The sequence below is a fragment of the Oncorhynchus keta genome, chromosome 13 (genome assembly GCF_023373465.1).
Source record: "Oncorhynchus keta strain PuntledgeMale-10-30-2019 chromosome 13, Oket_V2, whole genome shotgun sequence".
Lineage (NCBI taxonomy): Eukaryota > Metazoa > Chordata > Actinopteri > Salmoniformes > Salmonidae > Oncorhynchus > Oncorhynchus keta.
In genome coordinates, this window is record NC_068433.1 from 11,036,737 (window position 1) to 11,049,389 (window position 12,653).

The 12,653-nt window shown below is 43.9% G+C and overlaps 1 protein-coding gene, 1 long non-coding RNA gene and 1 pseudogene across 15 annotated transcripts in view; 2 read left to right on the forward strand and 1 right to left on the reverse strand.

The window, feature by feature from the left end:
• The window catches only part of LOC118391866 (TBC1 domain family member 14-like), a 64,005-nt gene extending 58,507 nt beyond the window's left edge, over window positions 1-5,498 (forward strand). For 5 of the 11 annotated variants that reach the window (XM_052459329.1, XM_052459330.1, XM_052459327.1 and 2 more), the window contains 4 exons: window positions 240-368; window positions 3,574-3,683; window positions 4,403-4,661; window positions 4,913-5,496. In XM_052459329.1, coding sequence (XP_052315289.1) covers window positions 240-368; window positions 3,574-3,683; window positions 4,403-4,661; window positions 4,913-4,969 — 555 coding nt within the window. In that variant the 3' untranslated portion in view covers window positions 4,970-5,496. Of the gene's footprint in view, window positions 1-239; window positions 369-3,573; window positions 3,684-4,402; window positions 4,662-4,912 lie in introns of those variants that run through there. The other 6 variants (XM_052459323.1, XM_052459320.1, XM_052459322.1 and 3 more) reach the window with 3 other exon arrangements.
• LOC127906704 (uncharacterized) lies at window positions 5,411-6,051 on the reverse strand. Of its 4 annotated transcripts, XR_008062470.1 has the most exons (4): window positions 5,903-6,051; window positions 5,819-5,860; window positions 5,720-5,757; window positions 5,411-5,555 (listed from the first exon to the last, which is right to left on the reverse strand). It is a non-coding gene; the product is annotated as an uncharacterized LOC127906704 (long non-coding RNA). The 4 variants fall into 4 exon arrangements; XR_008062467.1 differs by having other exon boundaries at window positions 5,819-6,046; XR_008062468.1 differs by lacking the exon at window positions 5,720-5,757 and having other exon boundaries at window positions 5,411-5,492; window positions 5,819-6,046.
• Window positions 6,052-9,572: 3,521 nt separating this feature from the next.
• Window positions 9,573-11,147, forward strand: LOC118391868 (C-C motif chemokine 14-like; annotated as a pseudogene).
• The last annotated feature ends 1,506 nt before the right edge of the window (window positions 11,148-12,653 follow it).

The window sequence follows — 12,653 nt, forward strand, 5'->3', positions numbered from 1 at the left end:
GTAGCAGGAGTCAGGGTACCGTAGCAGGAGTCAGGGTACCGTAGCAGGAGTCAGGGTACCGTAGCAGGAGTCAGGGTACCGTAGCAGGAGTCAGGGTACCGTAGCAGGAGTCAGGGTACCGTAGCAGGAGTCAGGGTACCGTAGCAGGAGTCAGGGTACCGTAGCAGGAGTCGACGCGGCTAGGGTTAACTGTAACCTGCTACGGTACATCACTTTAACATCTGTCCCGGTGTGTTCAGGTTCAGGGTATGTCGTTCATCGCGGCGGTGCTGATCCTCAACCTGGACACGGCAGACGCCTTCATAGCTTTCGCCAACCTCCTGAACAAGCCCTGTCAGATGGCCTTCTTCAGAGTGGACCACAGCCTTGTGAGTACAGTGCAGACAGACACACACACACAGACACAGACAGACAGATAGTTCTTTGTGTTTGTGCTGGAATAAAAGCCTGCACACACTGTTAGCAGAGATTTGCACAATACACCACTGCACTCATAGCACTTAGCACCCTGTTCACAACTGTAACCATGTGTTACTATGTTGCTACAACATCTGACTGGTGGTGTCATAGTGGTGTCAGGGCGATGTGGTCTATATCTGGCTGATAGTGGTGTCAGGGCGATGTGGTCTATATATCTGGCTGATAGTGGTGTCAGGGCGGTGTGGTGTCAGGGCGGTGTGGTCTATATATCTGGCTGATAGTGGTGTCAGGGCAGGGTGGTCTATATATCTGGCTGATAGTGGTCTATATATCTGGCTGATAGTGGTCTATATATCTGGCTGATAGTGGTGTCAGGGCGGTGTGGTCTATATATCTGGCTGATAGTGGTGTCAGGGAGGTGTGGTCTATAGATCTGGCTGATAGTGGTGTCAGGGCGGTGTGGTCTATATATCTGGCTGATAGTGGTGTCAGGGCGGTGTGGTCTATATCTGGCTGATAGTGGTGTCAGGGCGGTGTGGTCTATATCTGGCTGATAGTGGTGTCAGGGCGGTGTGGTCTATATATCTGGCTGATAGTGGTGTCAGGGCAGTGTGGTCTATATATCTGGCTGATAGTGGTGTCAGGGCGGTGTGGTCTATATCTGGCTGATAGTGGTGTCAGGGCGGTGTGGTCTATCTGGCTGATAGTGGTCTGTATATCTGGCTGATAGTGGTGTCAGGGCGGTGTGGTCTATATCTGGCTGATAGTGGTGTCAGGGCTGTGTGGTCTGTATATCTGGCTGATAGTGGTGTCAGGGAGGTGTGGTCTATATCTGGCTGATAGTGGTGTCAGGGAGGTGTGGTCTATATATCTGGCTGATAGTGGTGTCAGGGCGATGTGGTCTATATATCTGGCTGATAGTGGTGTCAGGGAGGTGTGGTCTATATATCTGGCTGATAGTGGTCTATATATCTGGCTGATAGTGGTGTCAGGGCGATGTGGTCTATATATCTGGCTGATAGTGGTCTATATATCTGGCTGATAGTGGTCTATATATCTGGCTGATAGTGGTCTATATATCTGGCTGATAGTGGTGTCAGGGCGATGTGGTCTATATATCTGGCTGATAGTGGTCTATATATCTGGCTGATAGTGGTCTATATATCTGGCTGATAGTGGTCTATATATCTGGCTGATAGTGGTCTATATATCTGGCTGATAGTGGTCTATATATCTGGCTGATAGTGGTCTATATATCTGGCTGATTGTGGTCTATATATCTGGCTGATAGTGGTCTATATATCTGGCTGATTGTGGTCTATATATCTGGCTGATAGTGGTCTATATATCTGGCTGATTGTGGTCTATATATCTGGCTGATTGTGGTCTATAGATCTGGCTGATTGTGGTCTATAGATCTGGCTGATTGTGGTCTATAGATCTGGCTGATTGTGGTCTATAGATCTGGCTGATTGTGGTCTATAGATCTGGCTGATTGTGGTCTATAGATCTGGCTGATTGTGGTCTATAGATCTGGCTGATTGTGGTCTATAGATCTGGCTGATTGTGGTCTATAGATCTGGCTGATTGTGGTCTATAGATCTGGCTGATTGTGGTCTATAGATCTGGCTGATTGTGGTCTATAGATCTGGCTGATTGTGGTCTATAGATCTGGCTGATTGGGTCTGAGATCTGGCTGATTGTGTCTGGCTGATTGGGTCTATAGATGTGATTGTGGTCTATAGATCTGGCTGATTGTGGTCTATAGATCTGGCTGATTGTGGTCTATAGATCTGGCTGATAGTGGTCTATAGATCTGGCTGATTGTGGTCTATAGATCTGGCTGATTGTGGTCTATAGATCTGGCTGATTGTGGTCTATATATCTGGCTGATTGTGGTCTGTATATCTGGCTGATAGTGGTCTAAAAATCTGGCTGATTGTGGTCTATATATCTGGCTGATTGTGGTCTATATATCTGGCTGATTGTGGTCTATATATCTGGCTGATAGTGGTCTATATATCTGGCTGATTGTGGTCTATATATCTGGCTGATTGTGGTCTATATATCTGGCTGATTGTGGTCTATATATCTGGCTGATAGTGGTCTATATATCTGGCTGATTGTGGTCTATATATCTGGCTGATAGTGGTCTATATATCTGGCTGATTGTGGTCTATATATCTGGCTGATTGTGGTCTATATATCTGGCTGATTGTGGTCTATATATCTGGCTGATAGTGGTCTATATATCTGGCTGATTGTGGTCTATATATCTGGCTGATTGTGGTCTATATATCTGGCTGATTGTGGTCTATATATCTGGCTGATTGTGGTCTATATATCTGGCTGATTGTGGTCTATATATCTGGCTGATAGTGGTCTATATATCTGGCTGATAGTGGTCTATATATCTGGCTGATAGTGGTCTATATATCTGGCTGATTGTGGTCTATATATCTGGCTGATTGTGGTCTATATATCTGGCTGATTGTGGTCTATATATCTGGCTGATAGTGGTCTATATATCTGGCTGATTGTGGTCTATATATCTGGCTGATTGTGGTCTATATATCTGGCTGGTTGTGGTCTATATATCTGGCTGATTGTGGTCTATATATCTGGCTGATTGTGGTCTATATATCTGGCTGATAGTGGTCTATATATCTGGCTGATTGTGGTCTATATATCTGGCTGATAGTGGTCTATATATCTGGCTGATAGTGGTCTATATATCTGGCTGATTGTGGTCTATATATCTGGCTGATAGTGGTCTATATATCTGGCTGATTGTGGTCTATATATCTGGCTGATAGTGGTCTATATATCTGGCTGATAGTGGTCTATATATCTGGCTGATTGTGGTCTATATATCTGGCTGATTGTGGTCTATATATCTGGCTGATAGTGGTCTATATATCTGGCTGATAGTGGTCTATATATCTGGCTGATTGTGGTCTATATCTGGCTGATTGTGGTCTATATCTGGCTGATAGTGGTCTATATATCTGGCTGATTGTGGTCTATATATCTGGCTGATTGTGGTCTATATATCTGGCTGATTGTGGTCTATATATCTGGCTGATTGTGGTCTATATATCTGGCTGATAGTGGTCTATATCTGACTCCGTTGTTTCTTCTCTCTCTCCTCAGATGTTGACCTACTTTGCGGCTTTTGATGTGTTCTTTGATGAAAACCTACCTAAGCTGTTTGCACATTTCAAGGAAAACAAATTGACCCCCGATATTTATTTAATCGACTGGTGAGCCTCCCTCTCTTTCTCTCTTTCTCTCCCTCTCTCAATTGTTTTTCTCAGGTAACTAATGGGTATAGACTGAATGAAATCAAAGATCTGGTACCAATTACGAACGTGAAAAACAATATGATTACAATATTGACACTTTTTAGGTGCTCTTCTTCCTGTTGTATTTGTGCTCTTTAGATTGTTGCCGTGTTACCGAGAAGACAGGATGTGTAAGTGGGTTGTATAGATGGTCACCTCAACCTCCCCTACTCTCACCACAGCGCAGTGAAGAGCGCCCTGTTTTCACACATCAGTTATTTATACACGGATGTAGAGATGAGTGGAGGTGGAAGTCAAGATTAGCAGCCCTGCACATCAGACATACCATAATCTAGTGACCTCCTATACAAACTAAAGTGTCCCAGGAGACAGTTAGTTACTTTGGAAATGTGCTGATTCCATTAGTCTGTTTCTCAGACCAGACTCTATGGCTCGTTGTTAAGTGTTTTGCATATAACTGTGTTCTTATCTGTGTATGCTTGGTGTGTTTGTCTCCGTGGACTACGCACGTCCATGGATGTGTGAAAATAACACCAGGCGTCTGTAATCTGCCCAAACATTTGAATCCTTTGTACCTCAATGTTTCACTATGGAAAGTTGTATCCAAATGTCTACTCACTCACTCACTCACTCACTCACTCACTCACTCACTCACTCACTCACTCATATTCCTGTAGGATCTTCACCCTGTACAGTAAGTCACTGCCATTGGACCTGGCATGTCGGGTGTGGGACGTGTTCTGTCGTGACGGAGATGAGTTCCTGTTCCGGGTGGCCCTGGGAATCCTGCGCCTGTACGAGGACGTGTTGACCCACATGGACTTCATCCACAACGCCCAGTTCCTCACCCGCTTACCCGACCACATCCCCCCCGACCAGCTGTTCTCGCACATCCACGCTGTCCACATGACCAGCAAGAACAGGAAATGGGCACAGGTGAGTTGAGACTGTTTGGATGTAACTGCCCCCCTCCCCCAAAGTCAACTGACATCACTTTTTGGAAAACAGACATTTCTTCAGTTCGAGGGAAACAGAGTTGGCATCGGTGGTTTTTCAACTTAAGTCTCAAGGCTCAAGTGATGGAACTACTAGAATCTTGGCCTGGTCCTTTGTGTACAGTATAACTATAACTAACTCCAATGATGATCATGCTGTGTTTCATACCATGGCCCCTTGTTTCTCCTCAGGTTCTTCAGGCCTTACAGAAGGAGCAGGAGTGGATCAGTCCAGTTCTAAAGCGCTGAGTACAACGGTCATCCAGGAGCAAAACAACAGACTGTAGCTCATTCTCTAACACAGTACTCTACCTGACCCCGTGAAACACTGGACCCTAGCCCAGGTCAGGCTGTGTGAAGGAGCTGCCCTCCCTGGGATGGAGCCTACCCCAGGCTCAGAGCACTCTGGGCTGGGGACAACCAGCCACTGTGGTCCCACTAGATGTGAGTCATGGAGCAGAGACCCTGGAGGTCGGGAACAGACTGGGGTGAGGGGTGACTAGGCCTTATTATACATGCTGTGTCCCCTGTCCCAGAATTAAACCAGGCAGAAAGATGCTCTCGAATGTACTGTATTCTGCCACATGTCTATAGCAGGGAAACTAGTTACCCAAATGGACCTCCTCTCTTTCTCACTCCTCTTTTTCTCTTTATAACTTTCCCACTATTTTCTCTCTCTCTTCTACCTCGCTCTCTCTCTCTCTTCTACCTCTCTCTCTCTCTTCTACCTCTCTCTCTCTCTTCTACCTCTCTCTCTCTCTCTCTCTTCTACCTCTCTCTCTCTCTCTCTCTTCTTCCTCTCTCTCTCTCTTCTACCTCTCTCTCTCTCTTCTACCTCTCTCTCTCTCTCTCTTCTACCTCTCTCTCTCTCTCTCTTCTACCTCTCTCTCTCTCTCTCTCTTCTACCTCTCTCTCTCTCTCTCTCTCTACTCTCTCTCTCTCTCTCTCTCTTCTACCTCTCTCTCTCTCTCTTTCTACCTCTCTCTCTCTCTCTTCTACCTCTCTCTCTCTCTTCTACCTCTCTCTCTCTCTTCTACCTCTCTCTTCTACCTCTCTCTCTCTTCTACCTCTCTCTCTCTCTCTCTCTCTCTCTTCTACCTCTCTCTCTCTCTTCTACCTCTCTCTCTCTCTTCTACCTCTCTCTCTCTCTCTCTCTCTTCTACCTCTCTCTCTCTCTTCTACCTCTCTCTCTCTCTCTCTTCTACCTCTACTCCAATCCTCCGTTGTCGTTGGTCATTCCAAGTCAGCTGCGATTTTCATCATGAGCCTTTTTGGTTTTGTTTGGACTGATGTGGTTTCCGTGTGTTTCTAATTAGTTTGCCGTATCTTAGTTGGTTCCCTTTGTTTGTCATTTGTTTCTGTACCATCCAATGAAGGAAAGGCTCCCAGGGAGAAGACGTGGGCGTTTTGTTGATTTGGGGAGAATGGTTCATTGACTTAAAAGGAGGAGGGGGGGGGGTAGTCAATAAATGTGTATCCTTATGAAGATTCAACTGAAATACAACAGATGTATTTTTTGCGTGTTGTGCCGTTAAAGGTTCACTTTTTTAAACAAGTGTTTTACTCTTCAAAGAGGAAATAAGCTGCCTGGAAAGAAGTGATATTTAATGTCTTATACATCCCCAAAGGTGGTTACAGTGGAACAGCAAAGGTCGATTAGGAGGATCAATATACTACAGTATATCACCTGCCTCCCTTTTCCTGTTTTCTGCACATTTGCATTTTTCATGGTCATGATTTTCTGTTGTTTCTCATTTAAGTGTCATCTCTTAACATGGAGACAATCTCTTGATTTGTTGTTATGTTTATAACGAAGAAGAAAAAGTTAGGCAAACACAACAAACCTCACTGGTATCGTCCCATTTGATATTATCCACTTCAGTCACCCCCTCCCCCAAACCATTTGTACCCGTTGGATTGAGAAGCTGCTTAGAAGTCTCCAGAAAGGAAAACAGATTGTTGATGATTGTATTGTCCCTTCTATCAATAACGAGGCATTGCTGGTATCCCTGTTGTCCTCAGAATGCCCTTTCCCTATTGGATGTGCTCACTCAGTAAGTGCTGTAACCCAATCAGAAGCTGTCATACTTCATGGTGATGAGCAGAGTGTAGCTCAGAGGTGTTACTCTTTTTCTTTTCTCCCATAATGCTTTTATTAATGTAGATAAAGGACCTGAGTCATGTTTGCTCTGGTTTTCATGTTTCTGAACACACCAGCCTTGGTTTAGATGTGTGAGCTCAATGGGAGGGTGTCGTTCAGAAAGAGGCTTTGGTTTGGTGTTCAGTTCACAGATTCTACTACTTCTTTCATGTCTGCCGGCCACCATCACCTGCCAAAAAGAGACCTCCTCAGTAGATGGTTCTGAATGTGATGCTCGTTTCAAATGCAGATACCGTACTAAAACCCTTCATACTCCAGAGCCTCAGATACCGTACTAAAACCCTTCATACTCCAGAGCCTCAGATACCGTACTAAAACCCTTCATACTCCAGAGCCTCAGATACCGTACTAAAACCCTTCATACTCCAGAGCCTCAGATACCGTACTAAAACCCTTCATACTCCAGAGCCTCAGATACCGTACTAAAACCCTTCATACTCCAGAGCCTCAGATACCGTACTAAAACCCTTCATACTCCAGAGCCTCAGATACCGTACTAAAACCCTTCATACTCCAGAGCCTCAGATACCGTACTAAAACCCTTCATACTCCAGAGCCTCAGATACCGTACTAAAACCCTTCATACTCCAGAGCCCCAGATACCGTACTAAAACCCTTCATACTCCAGAGCCTCAGATACCGTACTAAAACCCTTCATACTCCAGAGCCCCAGATACCGTACTAAAACCCTTCATACTCCAGAGCCTCAGATACCGTACTAAAACCCTTCATACTCCAGAGCCTCAGATACCGTACTAAAACCCTTCATACTCCAGATACCGTAGCCCTTCAGATCCAGAGCCTCAGATACCGTACTAAAACCCTTCATACTCCAGAGCCTCAGATACCGTACTAAAACCCTTCATACTCCAGAGCCCCAGATACCGTACTAAAACCCTTCATACTCCAGAGCCTCAGATACCGTACTAAAACCCTTCATACTCCAGAGCCTCAGATACCGTACTAAAACCCTTCATACTCCAGAGCCTCAGATACCGTACTAAAACCCTTCATACTCCAGAGCCCCCCTTTGGGTGTTTGGCACACATCGAAGTGCACGCTGGGAAGTGTGCAGTATTCAGGCAGCCGTAGCAACAGGATGTCAGACAATACCCCTTGTCTTTTCACCTCATCCCCCCTGTGCACGTAGTCATTCTGATCACGCTATGAAGACCGATGCACTCCTTCCCCCTGCTCTGCCTATGTGGTGAACACCACAGTACTGCATTCTGCACAATCACCTTTTTGTTTATCACCATCTGCAGTTTCACACCAGTTTTTTTTTTTTTTTGTGTGTTTTTTTTGGCTTGTTGAGTACATTCTCTCACTATATTGGTGTCCCTGACATCTGATTGAGGACCGTGTGTGTGTGTGTGTGTGTGTGATTTTGAAGTGACATTTCTTAAGAACAAAAAGACATCCCCTGTTAGTGACTGTGTGAATGTTACAGGTTTGAGGAATGTGTGTTCGACATGGTCTTACCCAGCCACAATAATCAATCAGTAAGAACTACAGGAAGTAGACTCACCCCTTTAATCACAGAAGTGTGCCCTGGGAAGTATAAATTAGTATGTCATTGGTCTCCTGTTGTAGATCCATTTAAATACAGAAATGAAAGACCTCACCATTAAATGTAATAATGAAGGCCATATGATTTGTACTCTTTGCACGTTACCTGATTTTCTGTTAAGCTTTGTTTTGTATTGTCAGTTTGATTTGTCTCTCTGTGACATTTCCAAGTCACCCTTTTTGGTTGTAGAGAACTGGAGTGTTACATGGGTGGGAGGGCATCAGGGTCAAAACTGGAAATGGATCTCACTTGAAGTGTACACTGAGTATACCAAACATTAGGAACACCTTCCTAAAAAATTGAATTGCACCCCTTTTGACCTCAGAACAGCCACAATTTGTCGGTGTGGCGAAAGCGTGATGCTGGCTCATGTTGACTACAATGCTTCCCACAGTTTTTTTCAAGTTGTCTGGATGTCCTTTGGGTGGTGGAACATTCTTGATACACACTGAGCGTGATAAACCCAGCAGTTTTGCAGTTCTTGACACAAAGCGGTGCGCCTGGCACTTACTACCATACCCCTTCAAGGGCACTTAAATATTTAGTCTTGCCCATTCACCCTCTGAATGGCACACCGACACAATCCATGTCTCAAGGTTTAAAAATCCTTCTTTAACCCGTCTCCTCCCCTTCATCTACACTGATTTGAAGTGGATTTAACAAGTGACATCAATAAGGGATAATAGCTTTGACCTGGTCGGTCTCATGGAAGGAGCAGGTGTTCTTAATGTTTTGTGTACTCGGTGTGTAGCTACTGTTTTACTAAATAAAGATGTGTCCATATACAACCTGATGAACAGCGTGAACGCATCTTTATCTGTCTTCCATAGTTGCAGAACCAAATCATTTCCAGGAAATCATTTCCAAGAAGAGGGAGTTGGGGTTCAATTAACGTCAGACATTTATGTTTCACACTGATGCTTAGTTTTTTAGTTAATGCAAAGTTGCTACAAAGACCTGTGCAAGCCATCCGCTGTGGTGGGCTAACCCCACGTGCATTTCCTGTGAACACCCCGCTATTGCTCAGGTTTTTTTTTATTCTTCTCTACTTTTGAGATGAAGTGGAAACTTTTGTCACCTACACACTCTGCTCCCCCCTCTCCCCACCGAAACCACACACCTCCTCTGATCATAAAGGACTAAACACTCTGTCCTGAGTTTAGAACCCTTTACAGTTGCTGGGGTGTTAACACTGTTGCTCATCATCCAACCAATCATGCGGTCTGCTCTGATCCTTCTGCTCTGCGTCCTGGGAGCAGCCCTGTGGTCCGGCGCGTTGGCCAACAGTAAGTTATCCCTGCTTCGGAATCTATTCTTAACTACTATCGATCCTTCAGAAAATTGTCTTAATATTTATTGAGTGTTACGTATTTACATTTTGAGTCATTTGGCAGACGCTCTTATCCAGAGTGACTTACAGGAGTAATTAGGGTTAAGGATGTATGGAAGAGATATGGGGCTGTACTTATTAAGTGTGCTGATCTAGGATCAGTTCCCCCCCTTGTTTATGCAATCTTATTCATTGTGATCTAAAAAGCAAAACTGCTCCTAGATCAGCACTCCTACTCTGAATTGTTGCATTGTGACCTCAAATGAAAGGTTCCATGTTTAATTTCTGACTTCTAGACAGGTTGGTTGTTTAGCAACACGACCGACATGTGCACAACAATTGGGTTCGCTTAGGTTCTTGACATGTAAATTATATTTAGTCTCCAATGTTTATTAAATCGAGTGAAACAATGTGTTTTTTTTATTTTTATGCATTGGTACACTTATTGGTTAGCTAGCGAGCTGGATGGTTTTTGCCATATTAGCAAAGATGTGACATCAGTCAAGAACAATATATTAAGATTGACTGAAACAAGCCACTTACGAAACCCCACATGGCTGCTTGTTGTCATTGTTGCCATCTGACCACCACTTTGGCCCCTTTGAAGAGCGGCCATTGTTGTCCTGACGACGTCAGCTAACCCGTCTGTAGCACAGGAGGCTGCTGAGGGAAGGACGGCTCGTAACAAAGACCGGAACGGAGCAGATGGAATGGCATCAAACGCCTGGAAACCATGTGTTTGATGTACTGTATTAGATGCCATTCCCCTGATTCCGCTCCAGCCATTACCACGAGTCCGTCCTCCCTAATTAAGGTGCCACCAACCTCCTGTGGTCTATAGTGTGTCAGAAAAATGATAGAACAATTACAGATTGTCTCTTTATACAGATGCAAATCTTCCTGAAGAATGCTGTTTCAAGTATTACACAAGAAAAATCCCCAGACAATCCATCAGGGAATATGAAATGACAAGATCTGACTGCTCTAAGAGGGGAGTCATGTAAGTATAGTATTAAACGCATACTCACACTCACACACACACACACACACAGGGATGTTTACTCGGATATTGTCTGCTCTCTTCCAGCTTGTTCACAAAAAGAACTTCCGCTTCTGTGCCAATCCAGAAGACCCTACGATTGAGAAGATCATGAAGTCCATCGACGAGTAAATTCTAGTAATCACTTCCCAGGAAGAAGGCTAAACGGTCAACTCCTGCTCCTACTTCCTTTTCAGCTCTGCGTAAAATAACAGTTTTTTACATGTAGTGACAGTGTCAATTGATATGCTAGCAATCATAGTGATAATTTAGTAAATGTGTATCACGTGTATCAGAAATAATGATCATGTTATTTACATTTAAGTCATTTAGTCTTATCCAGAGCGATGTTATGAACAGGAAATTCATTTTATCACTCAACAAAAGGGTTTACTGATAAAAGGACTCATTTGACTCACTTCACACAAAAGGCAGAGAGGAATTTCTTACTTGGATGAGTACAGGTGACTGACGTTTTCCTCAGTGACCTGACAATTTCACTTAACTCCTATTTATAGCATACCATGAAAATACAAATCAGGTCAATGGAAAATAGTGGCACTAAGTAATGATAAAACAAATATGGATTCTTGTTGTTGACCAATCGGTCATATAAAAATCAATGATCTACCTTGGGGGTATTTGAGTGTGGAAAGGTTGGCACAAGAGACCCCAAAAATCAAGGCAACTACATTTAGAAAAACCCAAACCTTGAATCATGTTATTTTTTTTACACTGTTGTCTCTCAATAGGTGACTAGGCTATAAATAGGTCATAGTTAAGTGCAATGGTCAGGTCACTCTGAGTAAGAGGTCAGCCCCCTGTACTCATCCTGAACAACAGATTAAAGTGACCAAATAATAAATTAATCTCAGCCTTTTTTTGTTGTTGAGTTTTTCAAATGTTTTCTGCCTCAAATGAGTCCTTTTGGAACTTTTTCTTGGTAAGCCTTTTTTATTTTTTATTCATCATTGTCAATCTTCCCTTCTCCCTTTGTGTTGTGCTGTAGGGCAGAATCCTTCCTGATCTCTTATCTATACTTCTCCCTTTGTTGTGCTGTAGGGCAGAATCCTTCCTGATCTCTTATCTATACTTCTCCCTTTGTGTTGTGCTGTAGGGCAGAATCCTTCCTGATCTCTTATCTATTCTTCTCCTTTGTTGTGCTGTAGGGCAGAATCCTTCCTGATCTCTTATCTATACTTCTCCCTTTGTGTTGTGCTGTAGGGCAGAATCCTTCCTGATCTCTTATCTATACTTCTCCCTTTGTGTTTGCTGTAGGGCAGAATCCTTCCTGATCTCTTATCTATTCTTCTCCCTTTGTGTTTGCTGTAGGGCAGAATCCTTCCTGATCTCTTATCTATACTTCTCCCTTTGTGTTTGCTGTAGGGCAGAATCCTTCCTGATCTCTTATCTATACTTCTCCCTTTGTGTTGTGCTGTAGGGCAGAATCCTTCCTGATCTCTTATCTATACTTCTCCTTTGTGTTTGCTGTAGGGCAGAATCCTTCCTGATCTCTTGTCTATTCTTCTCCCTTTGTGTTGTGCTGTAGGGCAGAATCCTTCCTGATCTCTTATCTATACTTCTCCCTTTGTGTTGTGCTGTAGGGCAGAATCCTTCCTGATCTCTTATCTATACTTCTCCCTTTGTGTTTGCTGTAGGGCAGAATCCTTCCTGATCTCTTATCTATACTTCTCCCTTTGTGTTGTGCTGTAGGGCAGAATCCTTCCTGATCTCTTATCTATACTTCTCCCTTTGTGTTGTGCTGTAGGGCACAATCCTTCCTGATCTCTTATCTATACTTCTCCCTTTGTGTTGTGCTGTAGGGCAGAATCC